Here is a 25098-nt window from a genome sequence, read left to right as displayed (position 1 = left end):
TTTCACTTAAACAACCAAAAAAGTGTCCTGAATTTTAGGTCTCAGAGCAAAAAGCAGCTATGGCTGGCTGTCAGACCTTCCTGGAGGTATATAAGATAAGTTTCATATTTAAGGATAGGCTGATCACCGATCACCTATCATCGATCCCTGAACCCTGATCACCGATCACTGATCTCCCAAAAAGGAAATCAGCACCGATCGATTGGTGCATGTCTAGTGTCAGCCTATGTATTATCTCCATTTTTGAGGTCAAGTTACCACCATTTTAAATCCCAGTGAAAGAACATTATAGCATTCTGGCTGGAGCCATTAACTGGAACAATAGCCCCAATTAGTGGTGGTTTGCCGCATTACTGGTTAGACACAATGTATGGGCAGCATAGGTTTTCAGTTGTCTAAATGCTCAGCTGACAATTCCCAATTTTAGAATAACGTTTCAAATAAGCAGTTTCCAGTTGTCCTCAGAAAAACAAGGTAAAAGTTAAGCATCATCACTTAAATTAAACCCTCAGAACTGTGGATCCTGTAAAGTTGTATCTTGTGATGTTGCGGCCTATCTTTGAGTATTTACATTTTTCAGGTTTGCAGATGCTTTATAAGACTATACAATTCAGCAGCACATTAACACGAACCCACAGCTCGAGTGACTAACACTTCCTTTGTTTGCACAAAGACTCCATGGGGCACCTTTAAGTCTCAGTACTTTTATTCTGTTTTTAATTTTCCTGTCTGAATCATTTTATTGTTGCTGTTAGAGAAGTATAACATCTCCAAGGGGAAAATAAAGTTTAATCATTTATACTTTCCCAAACATTGTGTGGGCTATACTTAGTTTTTCATTATTGAGTTGATGTAAATATGAAACCACAAGGGTCTATACAAAGAGAACACAAGTTATTAAAACCCCGTCGTCTCATTCACAAGTAAAATCTCCTGTCTGACTCATTGAATAAAAAAAATCCTCCCTGGTAAGTGTTGTAAGAGCGTATAGGAATCGATTTGGGGCTGGGGCTCTAAAAATAGCAGAGCTGGAAGAGGCTCATCTATAATTGATAGGATACAGTACAGCGATCTATAGGAGTATTGATTAAGTGATAAGATTGCAGGAGAAAGGAGAAGAGGGGGAAAGAAACCAGGAAAAAGAAAATAAAAAAGAAATGTAGCATATGTGGTCAACTTTAAATGTCAGAAATGAAAAATATGTTTCATCCTGGACAGCTAATAAAAGCCTGAATGTGACAGTCTCAGATCAGTCACCTCCCTGTTACGAGTGAGGCTTTAATTCCCTCAGATCTCCCTGTGTGGGCGGTGTGCCGACCATTACAACAGACATGAGGAGCACTAGGAAGGAGAGTAAGGACTGATGGGAGGAGGAGAAGAAAGGAAATGGAACATAAAAGAAAGCAAAGCAATGTAGTGACACAAAGGGTAGCAGCCTAATGTATGTATTCAGCAGATTGTATTCCTACAACTCTGTGTGTGAAAGAGCAGAGAAGGAGTTTCCTTTAATCTTCTGCTTAACAACTAGTGCACGACACACACAAAACACACACACACATGCTACGTGTAATAAGCAGGCTAAGAGAAGTGAAGATAATCCTCTCAGCATCACCTCAGTATTACTGCTGACAGACGCCGCCTCTGTGTGTGTCGTGTGTGTGTACAGTATGTGTGTGACAATGTGTGTCTGTGACGGTTGTGTGTAATCCAAGTGACTAATACTGCTGTCAACCTGCAGGCATTAGCAGTCCCTCATCAAGAAACTTACGGCACGGGATGAGCTTGAGCTTAAAGGTCAACATAGACACGTTATTTAAAAAATCAGACTGAATCTTACTCTACAACCAGAGGGTCTTTAAATTATCTCGCTACTCTTGGTGACTATTGTTTTAGTGATGAAAAACTTTATTCTGAAAAAACTGTCATGTTTTACGATGCAGTAATTTTACCTTGGTGTAAATGATGTGCCTTTTTTACAAATTAGAGAAAATGACCTCTTGTTAAGATACTATAAAGCCTCACTGTTTGTGGAGAGACCAATAGCTCATGACGCCTGGGAGTTAGCTAACTTTATTACCCTTTAACCCACGTAATCCAAATTTATTACCTGGAGGATCTGAATCCAAGACAAAACATCTGTATCAGTTACAGCTGACATTAAACAGACGTTTACTCAACCAGCTTCAGTGCAGCATGTTCTTGTTCTGTCTTGCTCAGCTGACACATATGTTTGTCAAGTAAGGAGGAGGATCAATCACTCATATTGATATTGATGACATTATCAAGACTTTTTGACCATCTGAGTCCTTGTTGAGTGCACTATCTTGATCAAACATTGGCTTTTACAAACCTTGGCATCAGCTGTTTTGATGATGTTTTAACTGATTTTTTAAGCTACATTTTGGGGCTTTTCTGCCTTTATCTAGAAAGGAAAGGAGAGTGGATAGAGCAGGAAACAGAGTAATCAGAGGAGTGACACATGCAGGAAAGGGGCTGCAGTTTGGAAGACGTGCGGCACAAAACTTATCCACTGTAAGCCAACCTAACACATTTTGAAGATATTTTTTGATCTGATAAATGCTCATGTTAGGCTGTTATTGATAGCCTTTTAGGCGATTTTAGGTCTACTCCCTTCATATCTTCTGACCTTCATCAGTCAAAGGACTTCAGGGTCTTATAATCTTCGGTCCCAGAATTTCCTCTTGTTGTCTCTTCCTAAGGTTCGAACTGAGCAGGGAAAAAAAGGTCTTTAAATTTGCTGCTCTTTTTGCTTGGAATGAGCTGCAAAAAGAGCTAAAACTGAATGAGCTGGTCTTATTGGACACTTTTGAAGATTGTTAAATGATGTAAACACTGAGGCATCTGGCTGCAGATGTGTCGACAGATGATCTCGCTTCCTTAAAAAATCCAGCCCGTCTTTAATTATTGTACATAAAGTGTTTTACAGGTCTGTGTATTTTGTGAGGAATGCTGTTTTGTGAATGTAAGAAACTTTGTACGTTGTGCTGCTGCCTATCTTGGCCAGGACACTCTTGTAAAAGAGATTTTCTAATCTCAACGAGTTTCCTTTACTGGTTAAATAAAGGTTAAAAATATTAGAGGTCATAACTCCACATGTAATGTCTATTTTGTATAACTTGGAAAACTAATGTCTCGAAAAAACAACTGCAACACGGCATTCTATTTCTTGAAGCACATTTGAACATTTTATTATGACCCTCTGCCACCTTGTGTAATACACTAACTAGCTTTTATACTGTAAGTTTTTTACCAGAGTGCAACACAAACTGGCTGTTTGAGTTCTCAGAAAGTTTGGATCTAATTATTATAAAAGAAAAAAACTGTCCCACTGAAGATGCAACTAAATGTTGATTGAGTTGTAGGGTATTACGTTTAGCCAAACTTAAGACCTCCTCACATCTTTAAAAGTTCTCACAACCAACTACATATTCTTTTTATGATGTAATCACTGTTGGTTTAGGATTTCATTTTATCCAAAAACTCGTGTGTATGTTTGTGCACCAATAATTTGATTTAAATGCCGTGACTCAACTCAACTCAACATTTAACGTTATGTAATGGGGACAGGACTTCAGCATAACCAGATTTAATCCCCATCCCTGTTGTTGAGTGTGTTGATGAAAAATTTGTACTTGACTCTGACTGTATCTGATTTCTACTTTTTGGTTGATACAGTATGGAGACACATAAACAATCTGTGCCACTCCTCAAAACTAAGCCATGCAAGTATTTTCATTTAGTGAGATTAAGCACAATAAAGACAAGAGTGTTTTCGTGCTACTGTGTGAAAGCATTTACTCCTTTGAAAGAAACACCACATACACAACAATCACATGGATTATACTGTCTGCCACTCAGGGTTTTAAATGTGTTTGTCAAATAATGATTATTTTGCAAAAACATTTAACTGATGTACCCCTAATCTAATCAGAATTCTATCTCAATGCATGTTTTTAAAGCTAAGTTCGTACAAAATATTTTTTTTGAATTTTGGAATGAGCAGGAGGTGGCTTTGTATGACCTCATGGGACATTTTGAAGTGTCAGGTCTAATAGATAAAATTTTCCAGTAATAGCTTGAGACGAGAAGCGGGATGTCAGTTAAAGCAGCATGACTCTTCACACTCCATCTGCTGTGCTTCAAATTAACACACATCTTATATCTGCTGAATCAGCTCAAAAATGAACATAGCTTCTATCAACATAAGCACACATCTAAACACACCAGTGCCCACATGCACTCATACATGCCTGCACAAACACACATGTTCACACCATATCGATTCAGACCTCTGCTAAGCTGAGCCGAGTTTGTTGGCTTGACTTGATACCATATTTAATATAAATAACAGGAGGGGACTTGCACACACTAACACATACACACACACTGAAAGACACACTTTTCCTCTCCTGGTGGAGGTCATTATTAGTTCCCCCGCTGTTGGCAGGAAGTGTGTGTGAGAAACAGAGGGAGCACTGCTGGTCAGTGTGTGCTATCACCACGGGATCGGGACAAACATAGACCTCAGATGGACACACACACACACAAATGCACACACACACACAGATACGCATCAACAGTGCTGACCAAAGCTCAGCGTGGACAGACGGTCTGATATGGAGTTCTTTCAACAGTGACTAATGAGAGTCACGACACAGACACGCTCATTCAAACGCAGCCACTCAGAAACACACAGACTCCAGATTAACTTGTGCTTCTCGAGGGTCAACATGTGAGGAATTTGATAAATGCTGTAGTACACCTACAGTTGATCCACTATGAAGCAGATAAAACCTCTGAAATGAAACTGAGCAGTGGACAGTCTGCGCCAAGAGAGACCAGCTGGATCGCCTCTGATTCTCACTGAGGGTTGTCACTGCAAGAATCCCAAAACCACATCAGACAAAGCCAAAACAAAGCAGGACCAGGCCAGGTGGACAGACTGCAGAACCCTTTTCACACCTAGTATGCTGGCTTTGACACATGCAACAGAAATACATGGTTAAAAAGGACTGAAGAGCTTGTTGCTTAAAAAACAAACAAACACATTATCGTCTATTTACAGCAAACAGTTGTTATTTGCATTATATTAAAAAAGTCTTATTTTTCAAGGTAATCTGTTTGGACACTTTTTATTTAAACTATTTTTTAAAACTTTTCTTTTATGTCAAGCTGTAAATGCAATCAATCAGTCTGCGAAGGTGAAAAACCAGAGTCCAAAAAATGAAATCATTTGTTTTCAGCATGCATAAGCACTTTGTAAACCACATGTCATTTTCCACCTTTTTGAATAAAAAACAATCAAGACCAGAAGATGGAAACAAATTTAAAAGCTTGTGTTTGTTTTATGGTGTGCCTGAGTTTTGTATTATTTCCACAGGGTGCTGTTTCCATGCAGTCTTCCTCAGTGAATGACATCTAATTGAAAACTTTTCATGAATGAATGAGTGTTTTTTCATGATCAGATTTACCAAAACTTATAAAGAAGAGGCCATTTCGGAGAGGGATTTTTGCATGACTCTGCGTCCGTTAAATCTGTGAAAATGAGCCAAAAAGTTATCTTCAAATTGATGGAGCTAAGCCCAAAGGGTTAAAAGCACCACAGCTGTGCTGCACAGAAAATAGCATCTCTGTGTTGTTTGCATACAAAATCAGCCAACACATTCATTTGGGCTTAAATAGACAGGTGTCTGTGCAGGTGTGCCTTGTTGCAGAAAATTCACAAACACAGGCGCCCACTTCATCATGCATCTACAGTGAAACATTGCGACCTGCTCAGAGTAGGCTGGATTGCATGGAAAGATTTGTTAGTCACACTTAAACTTTTCAGTCATCAAGAACTTCAGCTGACTGAAAGCTCCCATGTGCTGAGTTTGTGGTTTGAGTCAATGTGAGGTATTCCTTTAAGGACTCCGTAAGCTCCCATGGTGCTCTCCATGGTGCTGATTCTACTTCACACTCAAAGCAAACGCAAGGAACGCCTGAAACGCCAAAGTTAATAAGTACAGTTCTCTAGCTTTGCTGGCCTTTCATCTTCAACGTGTGCACTGTTTACTCCAAATGTCCAAGCTCTCCAGACCCACATAAGACAAAGTGTCCAAATTGAAGCAGAGGATTTTCCAACTCAACCCGAGTGCATTTTAATCAGCGGTCCGTTGAGTCAGAGAAGTAAACAACCTCATATAACCTCTCATCCCTGATGTAGCTGCATCAGTGCTGTTGCTTTGCCTTAAAGTCAGCTTCTCTTCCCCTCCAGGCCGTCAAACACAAGACTTTTCTATTCTTTTTTTGCCAAATGAACCCTGGCCCTGAGCAGTCTGACCCACTGCCCTTCTCTCTGGGAGCCTTAAGCATAAGCACTCTGTCTTGACATTAAAACACCCAAAGCACAAGCGGTCTAGTGTTTTGAACTGACCTTTGAACTTTCGAACAAACCAGCCTCTAAAAACATAAAACGTATTTAAAAAGTTTTTTTTAGGGTGCTATGGACTGAGTCATGAAATAAATACATCCAGTAATGGAATAACCCAGTGATGAAATGTGTAGAGGTATGAAATGTATCTCTGTGGCAATAAACTAGATTTATTTCATGAGTCAAAGTATAGCTCTGCCACTTTTTCAGACCTGTGACCTTCTGTACATTAATCTTCTCAACAACAACACCTTCATAGACCACCTCTCTGACTGAATAATTCAAGGCCAATACCACACACACACACACACACACACACACACACACACACACACACACACACTCGTACACACACAATCTGTAAAGAGAGAATATGTGAGCATGTTTGTGTGTGTGTGAATGTGTGTGTCTTATTCTCAGGTCTCCACCGTGACAGCATCCCATTAGCTGAGCCGACCAGCAGTTATAACCTGGTTTCCTAGGTTACAGGTTTCTTAGTCACTCCCAGCAGATTCAGTGTGGTGCTTGTTAGGGAGCCTCACTTTGTCTCTCTATGTGTGTGAGTCTGTTTGTGTCTGTGTGTGCATGTTCTGGAAAGCTCTTAACTCCTTTTACTGTTCAACAATGATTCTTGAGCTCAACAAACTTAAAACGTATCCTTTTGATTGACTTACAGGCTCAAAACTAGCGATGTGATCAGTTAGTGGGTGGAGTTTTTCAGAGAAAGCATGTTATGGATCAGCTTGAAAATACTGCAACACAGTTAACTCTGAAGCTACTTTGCTCACTGCAAATCCTGCTATTTGGTCAATGCATGATGCACAAGGGAAGCAATGATTGTGTTTGTAATTAAAACAGGGCTAACATCCCCTAACACACTGTGTTAAACTTCTATCAGGGCTCTAGTAAAAGGTTTTAAGAACTTGCTTGGATGTAGCTATATCAATAATAAACAGTGATGTTTTGAAATTTATTTGAAGCATGGTAAGAATTCAGATCATTGGAGCTCAAAAAAGCACTAATAAAAATATCTTATTAACAACCACACTTGGATCTTAGTGAGCTGTGTTTGGCTGCAGTACTCACCCTCAGGTCTGTACTGTGCTACAATAGTAACATTCTGTCCTGCGTTCTTCAGAGCTGCAGCTGCCTGCTCATGTGTTGCGCTGGACAGGTCCACACCGTTCACCTACACACACAGACACACACACACGCACAATTAGAGCCCAATGCATGGATCAATAGTAATGAGTTTAAAGACCATTTTGCACCTTTCTGGGTCAATATCTCATCGGTGAGAAGTCACATGTAAGTGTGCATGAGTTTGTGTGAAAGCTTGTTTGAAGCATAAAAACCCTCCATGTCAGTATTTGCATCATAATACTGTCACTGTCATTCTGCAGGGATTATCAGTCCCTCCACAGTATGACGACTTAATCCCGTTTGAATGCTGTCTGAAGAATTTGGGAGCCATATTTTGCCTCAGTGAGACACGAAATATGGCTTTAAAACACGCATCAGTAATGACAGCAGTGGTGCTTATATGAGATACAGGAAATGTGATAGGAAAGTGATATTAGATCAGAAATTTCAGAAACAATTCTATAATTAAAATGTAGTTTGACTAAAAACAGTAGAGTTTGACTTTCTGATCAAAGACCTCATATATATATTTCTGTGTGTTTTGTTTATTGATGGATGTGATCTCTTACCGACAGGATGCGGTCTCCCTTGCGTAGCTCCCCGCAGAGATCCGCTGGACCTCCAGCAAGAATGAAAGAGATAAAGATTCCCTCTCCATCCTCACCTCCAACAATGTTAAAACCAAGACCTGTGGACCCCCGCTGGAGCACCACCCGCCTGGGATCCCTGAAGATAAAACAAATGAAAGTTTATTTGTAGTTTTTTGATCACTTTTGGAAACAGCTCCATAAATTACAAGACAGAATAGCACAGTTTGTGTTCTTTATGTACATCTCCATGGACCAAAAAGTATTTTAGGTGATTTGGACAAAAGTCACTACTTTGTATGTATAACTACCAAGGACAACCACAATATTTAACAGCCACAGCGACGTCTTTAGTTAATGTTTTGGACATAACCATGTGTTTTTCTTGAATTCACCGTAATTCACATGGGGAGAAAAGGTCATTAAAATATGGTTAATTCCCCATAATGACCAGCAGATGTCAGTGTTGTACTGTCCCTGTTTCTCTGCACTCCCACAGTTAGTTACTCCACATGCACACTTATTTAGTTGGAACTGTACATACAATTGGTTCATTTGACCAGCGTCACCTGAATTCTTTTGAACAGTTGAAATAAACAAGAACACAAGTTGAAATAAAAAAAAACAAAAACGTTTTTTTGAAAGGTCTGTGAAAGCGCTTTTAGTGTTCAGGAGATGAGAAAATGGACTTTGTGACTTAACAGTCCCTCACAGCTTTACGTGACACCAGAGATACAGATGCAGTGGTCCAAATGAATGTTCCCTTTGAGGCTCAGTCTTACACACTGTAATCTGCCTTTTCTTCCAGGTTTAGCAGATAATTGTGCTGCACAAAAGGTTTCTCTTCTAAAGGAAACTCCATCACTATGTCAACTGCTCCATGTACGAACACTCAACCGATCAATCCACTGTACATTAACATACACTTAGCCTCCCTGACTGTGGGAAGGTCCCAGACAGGGATGCATCAATCTGAAGCCGACAGATCAGTATCATGACATGACACATCCGCATTGTTTCCATGCATTCATCAGCACAGTTAAACCAGCAAAACTCTGCAACAGGAGAGCCTTCTTTATAAAATGATTTACGAGGACAGTGATTCATAAATCATAACACAAAGCATGCTTCAGATGATCTGAATTAATAACTGAACATGCTCACACTTTATTTTCTCCTTATCAAGATTCAAAAAGTTATTTAATTAAAGATGGATCCTGTTTGTAGGTTACATTCATTAAGATGAGCCGATGCCCCTGCTGAAATGTCACAGATTCATTGTTCCCAGTGGAACACTACACAGATATAACAACTGGCATTAGTTTAGACAGTAGCATCAGTATTTTGCAAAAACAAAGCTGAAAGCATGGGAAAATCTACCATCACTTTCACATGAAATCATCTGCTCACAGAGAAAGCAGAGTTTGCATGAGAAGCAATCACATAAAAAGGGACCAGAAGACAAAATGACAGACTCAGAAGAAGAAGAAGTCAGAGACTAAAGTTAAGCAGACGTCAAAATGAGCACTCTGCAGTCAGTCTGAAGCTTATCAGATTTATTAGAATCAAAGGGCAATGATTGGCCCGCACGACTATGACGAAATGAGTCATATTCTGGTAACCACGGTGACGACAGCTGAGTGACGAGGGCTGTGATAGGATGTAATCCGTCCATTAAAATGGATTAAAGACAGTAGAGCAGCACTGGGAATGTGTGTGCGTGTGCATGTGTGCCTGTGTGTGTGTGTGTGTGTGTGTGTGTGTGTGTGTGTGTGTGTGTGTGTGTGTGTGTGTGAGTTCATATGTGACCTGAGTTTACACGCCAGACAAAAGTCGCATTGCCATCTGCCTTTTCCTGCCCAACACAACAACAACACCACACATGCACAGAAAAACAGACACACACACACACACACACACACACACACACACACACACACACACACGCTCACACAGATCCATAAGGAGAGTGAGCAGGCAGGGACAGAGGTCACTCCGTCCCTTAAGCTCTCTTTGTTTCTGTATCTGGTATCATTGGGTTTGTTTTAAAATTGGAAAGGAGAAAATCTTTTGAATGAATTAAAGTTTTTCTTTGACCTTTTTTTAAAAGGCTATGATGTGATACCCTCAGGGCCATCACGAAAACACTCAATTAGGGAGGGGTACCTTTCACATTTGAAACAATAGGGTACCAATACCCCGTACCTGGCAATCAGTACAGTACCAATTTTCGGTACTTTTATGTGTTTATGTGCTAAAAAAATATCATTTTTTTAAATAATAAAATATACAAACTTTTAATTTAACATATTCATTCTTCAATATATAACCTTGCAATGCTGTGTTCATGTCCAGTATGGAAAGTCACCTTCTCTTCCACTCCATTACAGTCAGAAGGATGCCTTTAGGTACCTAAACATGGTACTTTTTGATTTTACGTGAATCGGTACTCTGTACTTTTGACAGAATTTGTTCGGTACCTATAAAAGTACCTAATGCGGTGCCCATCCCTACACACAATATTCTACCCCATGAAAAAAGACTGAAATTGATGAAGACACTTTTTTACGACGAAAAAGATCAAACGAGATCATCACAAGATCCCAAAAAGACTGGGACTTTTATATCTTAAACTGGTGCCAGGGGGTAAGGGTCATCGAGCGGCTAGAAAAACAGCCCCTTTTTAATGTCTCCACTTTAAACATACATAATAAATAATATATTTCACAGTCAAAAAGTACTACAGATGCCTGTAGAGAACAAAATACACAAAAATTGCTTTGTCTCCAAAAAGGCCTGAGAGTAACTTTAACTAAAAGGCTTTTAAAGGAGCTTTAAACAATTCTTCAATCACTCTTATTTCAGGTATTTCAGGTAGTATATGAGTTCTCACCTCGGGATATCATCGTCTCCAGCCATGGTCCTGGGCAATGGTGAGTATCTGGGTGTGGTCAGTGGAGCAGGACTTACTGATTGGCTGCCACTCATGTAGGGGCTTATATGGTTGTCTTGATGTGGGGAGTACGCTGGGGAAAAAATGTCACATTTATTCAAACAATTGGTCTTTTATCAAACTGTCATATAACTAAAAACATAGCTCTGATGTGTTGGAATATTTCAAATCTCAGGCTGTATATTCAGATGTAATGTCTATAATAAGAATATGTTGAGAGGGGGTGGTGTGATATATGCTGTTTGGTGATGTGTCAACATGTTGTTTGATAATATGTTCATCTGGAGACGTTTCAAGTGGCTGTGATCCAGTGGACCAAATTTATCCAGTCTGGTTATCAGTCATTTATATAACACATTTCAAACTGTCAGATTAATGAATCCTTATGTATTTTAAACCAATATAATGTCTGCTCTCTGAAAAACAACACCAGTTTGAAATAATCTTACTGGTCCCTTTAAAGCAGCTCAGCTCATCTTCCATCTGAAACAAATCATTATAACTTCTGTCTCTTAATGCACCTTATTATAAAAGCTCACTGTCTTCTGATCAGCTGTCCAACTTTCTGAAAAGTTACACCAACACAAGATGGGAGCTTTCTGATAAAACCCATCCCCATCTGAAGCAAAACTCTCAATCAGCAGCTTTGAGCCGTTCAGCACCATCTGGCTATAAAATGCTTCAGTTTCTCCGAATTTGCTGCAGTCACGGGGAAAATTTTTACTGCAAACTGCTTCTGCTGAGAGCCCACAATCCTATGTGATGAAATCATGTATGAGTAAAAGTGTAGCATTATGGGTAAGTTTGAAGGTGCAGGTGTACTCACAGTTGGTGACGTCAGGTGGAGGGAAGTTGTCATTGATAAAAAGGGAGGTGTGTTTGGCCACGCGCAGGTAAACAACGTCAGGAGTGGACTTCAGGGCAGCCACTGCCTCCTCATGGGTAACCTCCTCTAAACAGGAGGCGTTTACCTGCAGACACAGGAAAACACAAGCTTTATTACAACATGGAGACATGTGATAAGACATACATCTATTATATATACTGCAAAGCCTCACCAGACTGCTACACAACAAAGAGAAGATGGATGCTGTAGTGACATTAGATGCTGTTTCCATGGACTCCGAAAGATATAAATACAGCTAACAACTACATATATATGTCTGTATATCTAAGACTTAAAACTCTCACCTTTAGAAAATACCTAAACTCTGAGAAAAGCCTTTTCTGTCTATCATGGAAACCAGGAAAACAAACTTATGCTCTCTTGATGTGGACTATGTGCTGCAAGACATAAACTCCACATTTAAGATTTTTACGCATTTAGATCGTGTGTACCACAGAGCAATTTGATTTACAACGCTAGTTCCTGTCTCAGAGAACACATCACTGTATGCTTTATGAATTGACAGGCTGGCCTTCAATAAATCTTTGTGGACAGCTTCATCTGTACAGTCTTGTGTACAAGGCCACGCAGACTGAACTTCCATCAGCTGTGTGCTGTCTTTTGACCTCAAGCAGTTTTTCATTGCTCACTGACCAGGTTATGAGGGTTTTTGCGGAGCTGGGAAAAGACGTTTTAACAATAGCGGTAACTGAGCAGCTGCCTGTGCGAGGACCTCTTTGGTAAAAAATGATTTTAATCTTGAGAGATTCATGCTGGAAAAAAAAAAGAAAAAAAATGCTGAAGAGAAGAAACTGTGATTGTGTAGCTTTAGCTTTAGGTTGAAAGGGTCTGTGTCTGTGTTAGGTTATCTTTAAAAGGCTTTTAAAGCACAGGATACAATCTTACACATGTATTTATGGTCTTTACAGTATCTATTTGTTTTTTCTTTATGTTACATTATTGTCTGATAACTGATCCATGGAGCAATTTCTCTCATACTTGGCAAAACTAAGAGATGACTGCAAACATGAGAAACAGTGTTAATTTGCCACATTGATGATGCTGAGGGATGTTAATCATAGATGGGGAGCTTGAATAGTATTCTCATCTCTAGGCTGTTTCAGGAAAACTCCCTCTATGTTTTCTCTGATGACGCATTTAGATGAAAAGCAATGAGTCATCATGATCACAGGGATGGATGATTAAAAAGAAAAAACAACAACAAAAAAGAGAAAAGGAATGAAAAAGCATTGCTTACGGCCACAAGTTTATCCCCAATCTGTAGCCGTCCGTCCTTGTGAGCAGCTCCTCCCTCAATGACTTTAGTCACATAGATGCCGTTGTCACCTGGGACGTGTTGGTTTCCAACTCCACCGGCTATACTGAATCCTAAACCTGAGAAAAGACAGAAACAGATCATAGTTTGGTCTTTTTTAATGAGTTTTTATTCCAAAAACGTCATTGCTACAGTCACCCATTTGTAGATGTAATAAATAAAAGTGAAAACACACTTTCTTTAAAGTTTCTGCAGTAGTCGAAGTAAACGATGTTGTAGAAATCTGAAAATTTGGCCTAATCCACATTTATGGCTATAAGCTAATATAAGATTTCTTTCTTTCCCTTTTTACTGCAGCAGTTATAGATTCAACACTCCTATCTCTAAGTATTGATGCAATGTGCTGGAAAGAAGCCAAAACTACACGAAACACACGTCTGAGTCTTCCTACCCACAGACTGCAGCGAGTCTGTTTACTTTTGTAGTGTTGTCTCACCTTTGGGCCCTTTGACCAGCTTGATATCCATGATTCTCTCAGTGAGGCTCCTTCTGCGTCGTATGCACAGTCGGACCAAGCCTCCAGCATCCTTCAGCGCCTCCACAGCCCCACTGTGGGTCACCTCCCTGACGTCTGTCTCATTCACCCGGACTATGCAGTCATTCACCCTGCACAGAATAGAAACATGCAGTCAAGATCACACATGGTTTGACATTTTTGCTTCATTTTAAGGAGGTAAGAAATTAAATCACAAGTCGAAAGTCATCATGGTTTAAAAAAAAGCAATTTCAAATTACAGAATTTTTTTTTTTTTTTTTTTTTTTTTTACAATTTTACGTATTTTAATATATTTCTTTGAAAAATTAATGTTAGAAGTATAAAAGTTGCTATTTCCAAGAAAAAATATTTTTATACATTTCTAATTCTTTTACATTTTGGATAAGAGTTAAGTTTGCCTCTTTCTGTGTAATCACATGAAATATAATGAAGCCACTATTTAATGTTTTTTATAACTAACAAAATCAAGCGCTACAGTAGTCTGTTTATTCCATCAGTGGGTGAAACTTTTTTCACAAGCCCTTGTTTGTGTGTATCTTGGTCTTTGTGTCTTTGTGTCAAGTCCTCACAGAGGAAATGCTCAGATTTGCCCCTTTGACCTTAATGAATGTTCCATATTTTAAAGTGAGATTTTAAACACTTGACTCCCTCTGAATGACCTTTTGGCACAAATCTAGCTACAGATACAGATTACACGTGTACAGATCTTAAAAAAATGTTGTCTTTACTAGAACCAAAGACGTTTGCATGTGTGTCTCTGTGTTTGTGTGTATACCTGAGTCGTCCGTTCTGAGCTGCAGCCCCTCCAGGTATAATCTTGGTGATGAAAATAGATGGGTCTTCTCCGATGTGAGGATTATCAGTTCCTCCTGCAATGCTGAACCCCAGACCTGAGTTACCCTGAACACACACAGAAAGACAGATGGAGTTTTAATTTGACCAAGAGCATCATCTGAATGTGGGTAAACTGGCTTAAAGATAGTTCTGATTGCAGAAGAGCTTAAACTATGGGTCGCTTGATTAAAATTTATACTATTCAAACCACTGAGATACCTTTTTTTTTTTTTTTCTAAAATGACATAAACTGGATAAAGAAACAGGCAATCAAATCCTGGACTTATGGACGTGGAAAGAAAAGAACTGTGCTGTCAGTGAAGAGTAGTGAAATCAGAAAGTATTGATTCATTTTAAGCAGTTTTGAGAGGCTCTGAAAAATTTATATCCAGTATCTAATAAATTTTACTTCTTGAACAAACCAGCCAAACTCCAGAACAAACACCATGACGTCTCTTTCAATTTCACAAATTGACATGTAATCGAGCTCCTCTGTCAGCTGAGCTCAGTAACTGATAACATCCAGAGCTCTGTGTGTGCGTTCCTCTCACTCTGCCATGCTTTGTCACCGGGTTTAAAAGTACAAGTGTAATGTCTGTGCCCGTGTTTGCGTGTACGTCCATCGTGTCTTTAAAGCAGATCCCGTCATGCAGACAGAACCAGGTCACAGGAGAATAGAGAAAGAGAGACAGAGAGGGAGCCTTGAGGCGAGAGAAAGGGGAAATAATGAGGGAGGGGGGAGAGATGGGGAGGGCTGGAATCAGGAAAGAGAAAGTGGGTAAGGATGGACGAGGAATAGAGAGGAGCGGGAAATAAGGTCAGCAGGGTTGGGCCGGTGGTGGGACTGAGGGAAGGCACAGAAGAAAACGAGTTGGAGGAAAATAATGAATAAATAAAGCTAATGAAGATGCTCTAACTATGGCTGACTTCAATGACTACTTTGATAATTAAGAAACAAAAGATGTTTCCACAATTAATCAAGAAAACATGTTAAAAAAAAAAAAAGTCTGCCGGAACAAAGAGATTTCAATGACAAGTTCTGTGATAGTTTGCATTATTTGTCACTGTTGTAAAACTTCTGATTGATCACATAAACTTGTAAACTGCTAGTTCGTATAATATTTCTTTGTCTTTCCTTGCTTTATGATGTCTATTCTTTAAACACAGTATCTCCAAAAATTCTGTTGTTCCAGGACAGCAATATCTCCTTTCTTGCTCTTGCTTGGGTGTTTTTTTCCCTCTTTCTAAAAGTATTAACAGATATTTTTTCTAACCTAATCATTCAAAGATACACCAACCAAATTTGCCTTTATCTGCTTCAAAGTTAAAGTTGAAATTTGAAATTGAAAGTGCTCAGAAGTTAGCGCAAGTAGAACATTTTTAAAAAGAAAAGCCTTGTTGCTGTGTATTTTGCATCTTTAAAGTGCTAAAAAGCTGGTTCAGATGTTTTATTTGGCTTGTAACAATTATTTGTTATTATTATTTACCATAAAAGAAGTTGATAAAATAATCAAGCACTTCTAAATTAGAATTATTTTGATTTGTACTTGAGCTTAATTATATTGCCAAGTTACTGTAAGGAACTTTTATTTGAGCTAATCTTGACACCCTCTGTTGACAAAGCAAAATGTCACATCTTCACTGATTCTTACAGGCATTTTCAGACAAAATAAAACTCAACTTGTTATCTTTAACTGCCATAGACATCGTTGAGTGTTCCTGCTGTTAATATCCATTAATGTCCTCACCTGACACCTACCCTGTGGCAGCAGAAACAGACCTCAAAAATCACTAAAAAATAATAATATTCTGCTTCCTGATGATCAGGTTCAGGTGATGGTAGATCTCTGTTTTACTTTAAATGTGTATCATAACCAGCTGTACTGTCTCACAGGAGCTTTAATGGTGCTAATGGAAGGTATCCAAGATCCAAGGTTATAATAGTTTTGGATTTGTCATTATAGTTTAGTTTTAGTTAGTTTTGACATTTTTTTCCATTACAATTTAGTTTTAATTAGTTTTAGAGCGGGCATTCTAGTTTTTATTTAGTTTTGATTTTTGCAACAAGGCACAGTTTTAGTTTAGTTTAAGTTTAGTTTTAGTTTTTCATACCTTATTAACCAGGTGCAGGATTCAAAAAGGTCAGAGTAAATATTTTGTAATACTGTTTATTTTTTAAGTCCAACATAGTGCTCACTGCTCAGTCAATGCTGATACTGAAGTGTTGGCTGCTGCCTTAAACACAAGAAAATAATATAAACTTAATAAAAAAAAACACATAAATTATAAAAAATAATGTCAACATAAATTACATAAAAATATCAAAATCATAAATTATATAAAGCAATATAACATGAGCTTAAATAATTAGAAACTTGGGCTCTGTAATAATAAAGGCAGACTCAAATACAATTTAAGTCAAACTCACATGCAATGAAACTGTTACAGATGCTCTGATTCATTGCTCCACTACGTTTAGTTGCAGCACAGCGCACAGCCAGTCAGTGCAGTAAACAAGCACGTCCCAGTCCGTCACTATGATGGTGCTGTGCGGCGCTGACAACTGCCTAAAACTGTCTAAAATTGGTTGGAAAAATGTGTCGGATTAATTTAAATCTTAAAGGCTATTAATATTGTCAAAAATGATAACTATGGACATTTTGTCTTTAATTTTGGTTAGTTTCAGTTAGTTTTGTGAACTCAAGATACAGTTTTAGTTTACTTGTCGTTTTTGTTTTCTTTTCTGGTTTTTATTAGTTTGAGTTAACTGCAATGTATTTTAAATTTTAGTTTTATGTTTTTAGTTTTATGTTTTTAGTTTTTTTTTAGTTAATTATTATGGCCCTGGGTATGACACAAGGATAACATGGAAACTTGATGGAGCAATTATTGTCATCTATACACATTTTTTCCCATTACTTAAATGTCTTCATCCTAGGACAGGTTTCATCGCTCACAGGTTTGAATAGGAAGCCCCTCAAGATGATTTCTGCTCTGGACAGCTCTAATGGTGTTTATAGCGTGATTGTAGATAGTGTTGGGGGAGGACAGAGGTCAGTCTGAACAGATGGAGACACTGTGAAAGGCTGGTGTGTCACAGGCGTGCATGTTTAGTGCTGTGTTTTTATGAGAGTTTTTAAAGTCCTTACCCGCTCCAGCGTGATTTCCTCATACTCATAGTCTGCTTCTGTTCCATTGGCCTGTCAGAGAGAAGAAGAGAGGAGTTGAGAGGAGTATTGTTTTCTTTTGATGGATATTCAAACAGTAATTCAGGTTTACTGTGCAATTTATGACAGTTACAATTCAAAAAATCACACATAGTTTTTTTTCTCTTTATACTTAAGTAGTTAAAGATAATCCTTTCTGCCCCCTAAATTGACCTCCTATTGTCAAATCTGTTGGACCTGACACCAAGCATGAGCTGTTGATCTCATCAATAATTCACTCAGCAGGTATAACACACCGCACAAAATTTCCGTGCACCAGAAAAGTGAATTCAAACATTTGTTTCATGAATGACGCATGAATCCCTGAGATTAACTCAGTAATGCGTATTAAATGATGATGTATCTCTGATGTCATATTTAAGAACATCCCTGATGAATTACCCAGCAGCCAATCACTCTGCTCGGCTCACACTGCCTTTTGCTATCAAACATATTAATAAATCTTTATTTCCTGAGTGAATTAATAGCACACAGGAATAAATCAGATCTATGCTATATTTTGAGTTCTGGGGTCATGCTGGGAAATGAGCGCTCGATTGCTGCCTGAGTTGCTGCTGTGCACACACTCACACACACTTACACACTCAGAGCCACATAAACACACACAGACACACACAAACTCTGTGGTCGAGTGGCATCCCAATAGCCCATGTAATCCCTTTGGCTGTAATCTGTGTCTCTGTGCAGTCAGATTAGTTTAGATTTTGAATTTCTGTGGTTTCAAACAGAGGGCACAGTCTTACTTCAGCTCGTGTTTGTCTGCTCAAACCCGTCACACACTCTTACTTTTCTGACTTACTACAAACATAAAACATTTTATAATGTGCTGAGATTGAAGACAACAATGTTGTGCATTTCTTGTAGATGTGACTCCAATTTTTGCTCCATTTATTTTTTCATTAAATTAAAAAAAAACATCTTTTTGACACACTGTCAAAGCTTTACTTCTTGTAAAGAATGATATCTTCACCTTAGATTAAGTTTTCTCTTTCTTAATCATCACAAGAAATAGAGCAAAACTTGCTTGCTTTCATGAATGAGCCTAACTTTTTGGGGAGTAAAACCCAGTCGACAATAACATCAGTGAAATAAAAAGTGAGATCCATATGTGAGACAAACCTTTGTCTTTCGCTTTGTGTGTTATATCCCGGGCAGTTCAGCAGAGGGTAATTCCACAGTAATTACATAATAAACTTATCTAACGACAACAGACACAGACTCTCTGTGGCAGCTGGCTACCAGTAAAGGGACAGCTGGATCCATCTAATTCTGGATCGAGCTTCATGTCCAAATCCAGGACTGTGCAGTCACTGTTGTGCATTTGATTGGGAGAAATAACGCAATTACTCAACACTCAAGGTAGAGGTCTAGAAAATGCTTCACATGTCAACTCTGCACATTGAAAATTGTCTTGATCCATATTTGCTTATTCTCTTTTATAATAAAGGTAATGTAAATCATAATTTGTATACCATAACACTTTCTACTGATAAAATTCGACAAGCACTCTAAGCATGTTACAGCTCTGTGAGAGAAACAGATTTCTTTTCAAAGTTACCAAAAAAAAAAAAAAAGCTAAGAAGTTATTCTTTTTGAGGCTTAATTTTGCTTTTATTAGACAGAACAGCTGTGATAAGTTGGGAACTGTGGAAAACATGTAGCAAATGGTTGAGGCCAGGAGTTGAACCAGAAACCACTGTGACAAGGACTGGAGCCTCTCTATATGGAGCGTACATTTTAAGCCAAATCAACGCTCCCCCAAAAACAACTTTTGAATTCAGGCAGGAATAAAAGTGAAACGGTTTGAGATTCAAGCTGAAACAGTTTAAGTGAAAAAGTGGCGAGAAAATCACCAAACTGTTTTTTTAATGAGATGCTTATTTTGACAGAGCAGATCAGAATAATATAATTAAAGGCTTATAATAACCCAACTTCCTGAAAATTACATGTGGAAAAAAAAATATTTCAAGCAGTTTTTCAAACTGTTTTGTGACAAAACATCCTCTTTATTTGTATCCAAGCTAAATGATCATTTAAAAGCTCCTCAGTAATAAGACAGGGCTGAAGCTTTAATTGTTTTTATTGATTTTCTGTCACAGTAAAGCCCTTTGTGCTGCATTTCGTTTTATGAAAAGTGCTTTTCAAATAAAGTTTCATTGATTTATTGTATGATTTGTTGAAGACTTCATAATGAGAAGAGTGATAAATTAAGAGACTTCCAGTTATTCATTGCTCAAGAGAGTTTCACATTCTGACTCCAAAACCTCATCAAGGGGGCCTGAGTTCACCTTAAGAAAAATTTACTGTGGAGAGGAGTGGTTTCAATAATCTACAGAACCTATTAAAGTTTCTAAAGTCCAAGTGCCAAATCAGACTCTTTGACAATCTAAGTCTGGACTTCAGTTCTGAAAACCAGAACTATGTCTATTGAAGTAGATGATGGTTGTCAACAAATCAGCACTTTATGTTAAGCTTGTTGGCTCATGCATAAGTCTTTTTTTTCCTCAAAATTGGGAGACTTCAGAAAAAGTTGATTTCAACTTGAAACTTATTCTCTGTAAAGATGAAACAAGTTGCAAAGTTAGCTAGGGATGGGTACCTTTTACATTATAAACGATATGGTGCCGGAGCCTGGGTCCTGGGAATCAGTACCGGTACACAACGGTACCAATTTTCTGTACTTTTTGGTGTTAATGTGGTAAAAAATATTAATTTGTTTAACAATAACATGTCATTTTTTTCAATTTAACATAATAATTATTCAGTATTTAAACTTGCAATGCTGTGTTCATGTCCAGCATGGAAAATCGCCAACTCTTCCTTTCCCTTCCAGTCACAAGGATGCATTTAGGTACCTTAACATGGTACCTTTTGATTTTACGTAAATCGGTACCCGGTACTTTTGACAGAATTGGGTCAGTACCTATAAAAGTACCTAATGTGGTACCCATCCCTAAAGTTAGCACTTCCAAACCTGAACTTTCAGGGTACAAAGATGGGAAGTCTCAGCCCTTTGGCACTTCTTAGTTCTCTGTCTCTGTCTTTCTAAAAAGATGGACCTCAACATGCCTGACCTATACTGCCAACATGAGGCTAGCTTCAGCTTCCAAAGGTCAGGAATCAGGGTTCAAGAGCACTGACATTTATCCGGAATCCATGGGATTTATTCTTATTTTACTTTTTTTTCAGGAAACTCTTCAAAAGATGACTGAAAAAAATCCTGATGGCCACTGTGGTGTTACAGCACAATCAGAGTGTGAGGTGAAGGTTTAAACTTGGTGTTACTGGTGATGCTCTGAGCCAAGACTTACATATGGGGGGGTGTCGACGCTGTCGGTGTTGACCACCACTGGAGGGGGGTTGGCCTGCAAAAAAAGGAGAAGAGCAGTGTTATTAAACACTTGAATAGACACAGTTTTTTCCCATTAGCAAAATACTTAACTTAAGACATAAATAAACATGTAAAGGGGAGAGTCGTGACAGTGACTTACTCGTCTCACGTTTTGATACAGCATGTTGAGTACATCTGCTACAGATTACCACCACGGAGCGACTGCATTCACCGCATGACATACTGCACAGCCCTTATAATGGACAATACTTATGTACTACACAGCAAGCACAGCACTGTAAGCTAACAGACTGTTCAATAAAAATAACCAACAATTATCACTGCATGCCAGTAGCCTGTACTTTTACATCTTAGATTGTTCCCTTACATCAACAGCATCATGGCCTGGATGAGCCCAGCACGGCACAGCCAGGGCCAAAGCAGCAGATGATCAACATTATCTTCCTTCTTAGCTAGCACAGCAAACAATGAACCCCCAACCAGCTACTAAACAGCCACAATGTGTCTTTTTCTCTTTGCAAAAGGAGCACCCATCTTATCATTCCACACTTTTGCCTTCACTTTTCCCCTAGTTTACTCTCATTTTCTACCCCAGAAAGTATGAACTGCTAGCCAGCAAGTCCAGCGTCTGCAGCTCTGATCTTGTCCAACAAACCAGAAAACGAAAAGCCACTCCGTGTGAGATAATCTGAAGCTCCAGCTCTTGTTGCGCAGTCCCAAAAGGAGAAGTTCACAAACGGAAAAGCTAACCAAGCATCAAACAAGTTAGCTAACCAAATGGACAGTCCACCCAGACCTCACTACACAGCATCGATGTGCAACAGAGCAGCAATACAACTATCTCTCTGCACTAATCTCTACCTCTGTCATCCTCCCTTTCTCACTCTTTTATCTCTCTCTCTCTCACACACACACACACACACACTCACACACACCCTCTCTTTCTCTCTTCACCACATGTCCAACTGTCTGTCAGTCAAGCTGACAGGATGCTTGATCCCACATGGGAACAGAGAGGGAGAGAGGGAGAGAGGGGATCAGAGGGATTAAAGGTACGAGGGGAGGAGTCAGATCTGCCCGCTCAATAACACACAGAGTCACAGACATGAGTTAGAGAAGAATACGAACTAACAGTGGGAGAGGAGAAAGGGGAGGGGGTCATTCCGCAGAGTTAGAGGATGTGGAGGAGACAATCAGATGGTGTGTCAGTTGCAGCTGTTGGAGTGTGTGTGTGTTTGTGGTCAGGTTTATGCAACAAAGCTCCAAGAAGCAGTTAACGTCATGGTTATGTTAAATAATAGGGATGCATCACATTGGATTTTTTGCCGATATCCGTTACGCTGATATTAAACAACTCATTTAGTCGATATTGATATGTTTCCTACACACATAATTGCAGAGATTATCAACTCTCTTCTGTATTTCTTGTGGAAAATAAGAAAAAAATATATACTTGACACTGTATATTTGTTTATGACAATTGCTTTTAAGCAAAAAAATAAATAAAAAATAAATCCTGCTTAAAAGCTGGAGGATGCTCTTTCTGAGAAAATCATAACAAAACCCACAACCAAGAAAAATTTGCCCAATTTCCCAATTGACAGACAGTAATTAAGACCTGTCTTCACAGGGAACATAATAGAAGTGCAACTGTACAGCAATTAAACTCAAATTAAATAAAATGGTTTACTTTGATAAAAGGTCAATGTGCCTAAATGGGTCAGCTACGTGTACCTTACAGACTGCTCCTTAAATTCAAGTTTAACTCAAAACAGGAGCCAAATATGGAGCTGCTCAATCTGCACTGTTCAAACAAATTTGAAAAAAAGTGCAAAAAATATCTGCAGCTTCAGACCATTATTTCATCGGTTCATCATATCGGCAGAATTTGGTGTGTTGGCCAATATCCAATATTTTATTTTTGAGCCAATATCAGCCGATACCGTTAACTTACTGATATTATCGTGCATCCCCATCAAATACTCAATTTTTCAAAATCTTCATAGCAGAAAAGCATGTGAGGGAAGAATTATAAAATTGAGTGAACTGAAGAAAGTGTTTCAGCAAAAATTCTGTGTTTTTAATCTTGCTGAACTAAATGTACAACTCTTTCTTTAAAAACATGCTGTTGAGTTATCTAAAACAAAGTACTGATGAGATTAAACAGATGCATTCACTTTGGCTGTTGTGCTGTCCATAATGATTAACAGTCCATAGTTGTAATGCTTTCTAAAGCACAGAGATAATCTGGCTCATTTTTATATTCTATGTCCTCTGTACTTATAATTGTATATTCTTTACTTTTGATTGCATTCAGTCGCGCAGGATAGTAACAGGCTATTTGTAATTTCCTTGTACATAAGTTTCCAGTTTGTTTTATCGTATAACTTTAGTGTAAACTTGCTAATTGTGTAGCTTAACATTAATCTTGTTTATACCTTCATTTTCCCTTTTCTGACAGCACAAATCAGAAACTTCACATCCTGGAAGAGTGGCAAAGCAGGTTTCAGCTAGTTTCAGCTGCAACTATGAATGCTTCAGAATATCAGTACATATTGCTTCAAATAAATCATTACATGTATCCATATGACCCTGTTTAACCTATCCCCACTATTTGACCTCCACATTTTGTCCCTTAGTTTTAATGATCTCAGTGTTCAAAATGGATTTGTTTCATCTAACTGAAATTCATGCAAAAGTTTGATTAAAAAAAAAAAAACTCTGAAAAGAGAGTCTCATACTAAGAGTCTCACTAGGATCGATTACTTCCTTACTGTAGATTAAACTGTTGGATCACAGGAGGATTGAATTACATGTTTTACTTCTGTTATGCAAAAATAAAGAATTCTCACTCATCTAAGTGTCGTTTTAAGTTGTTCATTAGATTCTACAAACTTTTTTTTTTTTTTAAAAGATTAAAATGATACCTTTTCATGACACTTCTACACTGAACCAGTGACTTGACGTGGGGCCACAAGCTGGAGGTTTGTCTATACAGGATTGTTTGATGAGATTTCCCAACATATTCACTGTATACAAAGTTGAGTTCATTTGATTTGTGCAATGTTTTACAACACTGATTTTACAACTAATAAAGATTTTATTAAAAAAGCTCTATAGAGAACAACAGTAGCTTAAAATGAAATTTCTGAAAGGCTAACTGATAGACTAACTTCAGTCAATTACTTGAGAATTTTTTTGTTTCTATTTTCACGTGGATTTCACCAAAAAGCTTCTTCCAGCTCCTAACGTTAGCTAACACATGTTTGCACTGTCATTTTTTTCAAAGCTAGCTCATCTGTTTACCCTGAACTCCACCTGACTCCCTCACGGTGGAAACAGCAGCACTGTACAGAGGGCCCAACTCCTGTGTGTGTCGTTATTGGTGCATGTGTGTGTGTGTGTGTGTGTGTGTGTGTGTGTGTGTGTGTGTGTGTGTGTGTGTGTGTGTGTGTGTGTGTGTGTGTGTGTGTGTGTGTGTGTGTGTGTGTGTGTGTCATTCACAGAGGGACAAATCCAGTGTGCCTGTCAGCTGGTGATTCCATTGACACGCCATGTCAAACTGTACGCTTACATAACATCAATATGAGTGTGTCAGTGTTTGTGGATGTGGATATGTGTCTGTTACATGAAAAAGGCCAAAAGAACAAACGTGCAAATATAAACAAACAAGCCTCTTACACACCCATACACAAACACACACATGTCCATATCCAGACAGCGATTTTGTTGTTCCATTCAAGTGATTGCTGGTTGTTACATAATTGATGTTACAGCAGCTTTGTTACCATGGCATTATGTCCTGGTTCAGCCCAGCACAGCATGGCTTAGAAAGAGATCCAGACTATCTC

General features: G+C 38.5%; 1 protein-coding gene across 5 annotated transcripts in view; it reads right to left on the bottom strand.

Moving 5' to 3' along the window:
* LOC141789549 (discs large homolog 1-like protein) overlaps positions 1 to 25098 on the bottom strand; it is a 134519-nt gene that overhangs the window by 30844 nt on the left and 78577 nt on the right. For all 5 annotated transcript variants that reach the window (XM_074669014.1, XM_074669015.1, XM_074669018.1 and 2 more), the window contains 9 exons: positions 21207 to 21260; positions 17818 to 17868; positions 14610 to 14734; positions 13775 to 13944; positions 13261 to 13397; positions 11943 to 12087; positions 11057 to 11189; positions 8146 to 8302; positions 7520 to 7622 (listed from right to left, as the gene is read on the bottom strand). In XM_074669014.1, the coding sequence (XP_074525115.1) occupies positions 7520 to 7622; positions 8146 to 8302; positions 11057 to 11189; positions 11943 to 12087; positions 13261 to 13397; positions 13775 to 13944; positions 14610 to 14734; positions 17818 to 17868; positions 21207 to 21260 (1075 nt within the window). The remainder of the gene's footprint in view (positions 1 to 7519; positions 7623 to 8145; positions 8303 to 11056; positions 11190 to 11942; positions 12088 to 13260; positions 13398 to 13774; positions 13945 to 14609; positions 14735 to 17817; positions 17869 to 21206; positions 21261 to 25098) is intronic.

The sequence above is a fragment of the Halichoeres trimaculatus genome, unplaced genomic scaffold (assembly GCF_033239565.1).
Source record: "Halichoeres trimaculatus isolate MK-OKI-2021-1 unplaced genomic scaffold, fHalTri1.1 fHalTri1_scaffold_4, whole genome shotgun sequence".
NCBI classification, from domain to species: Eukaryota; Metazoa; Chordata; class Actinopteri; order Labriformes; family Labridae; genus Halichoeres; species Halichoeres trimaculatus.
The sequence above is the reverse complement of the archived record's forward strand: the minus strand, read 5'-3'. Positions and strand labels throughout refer to the sequence as shown.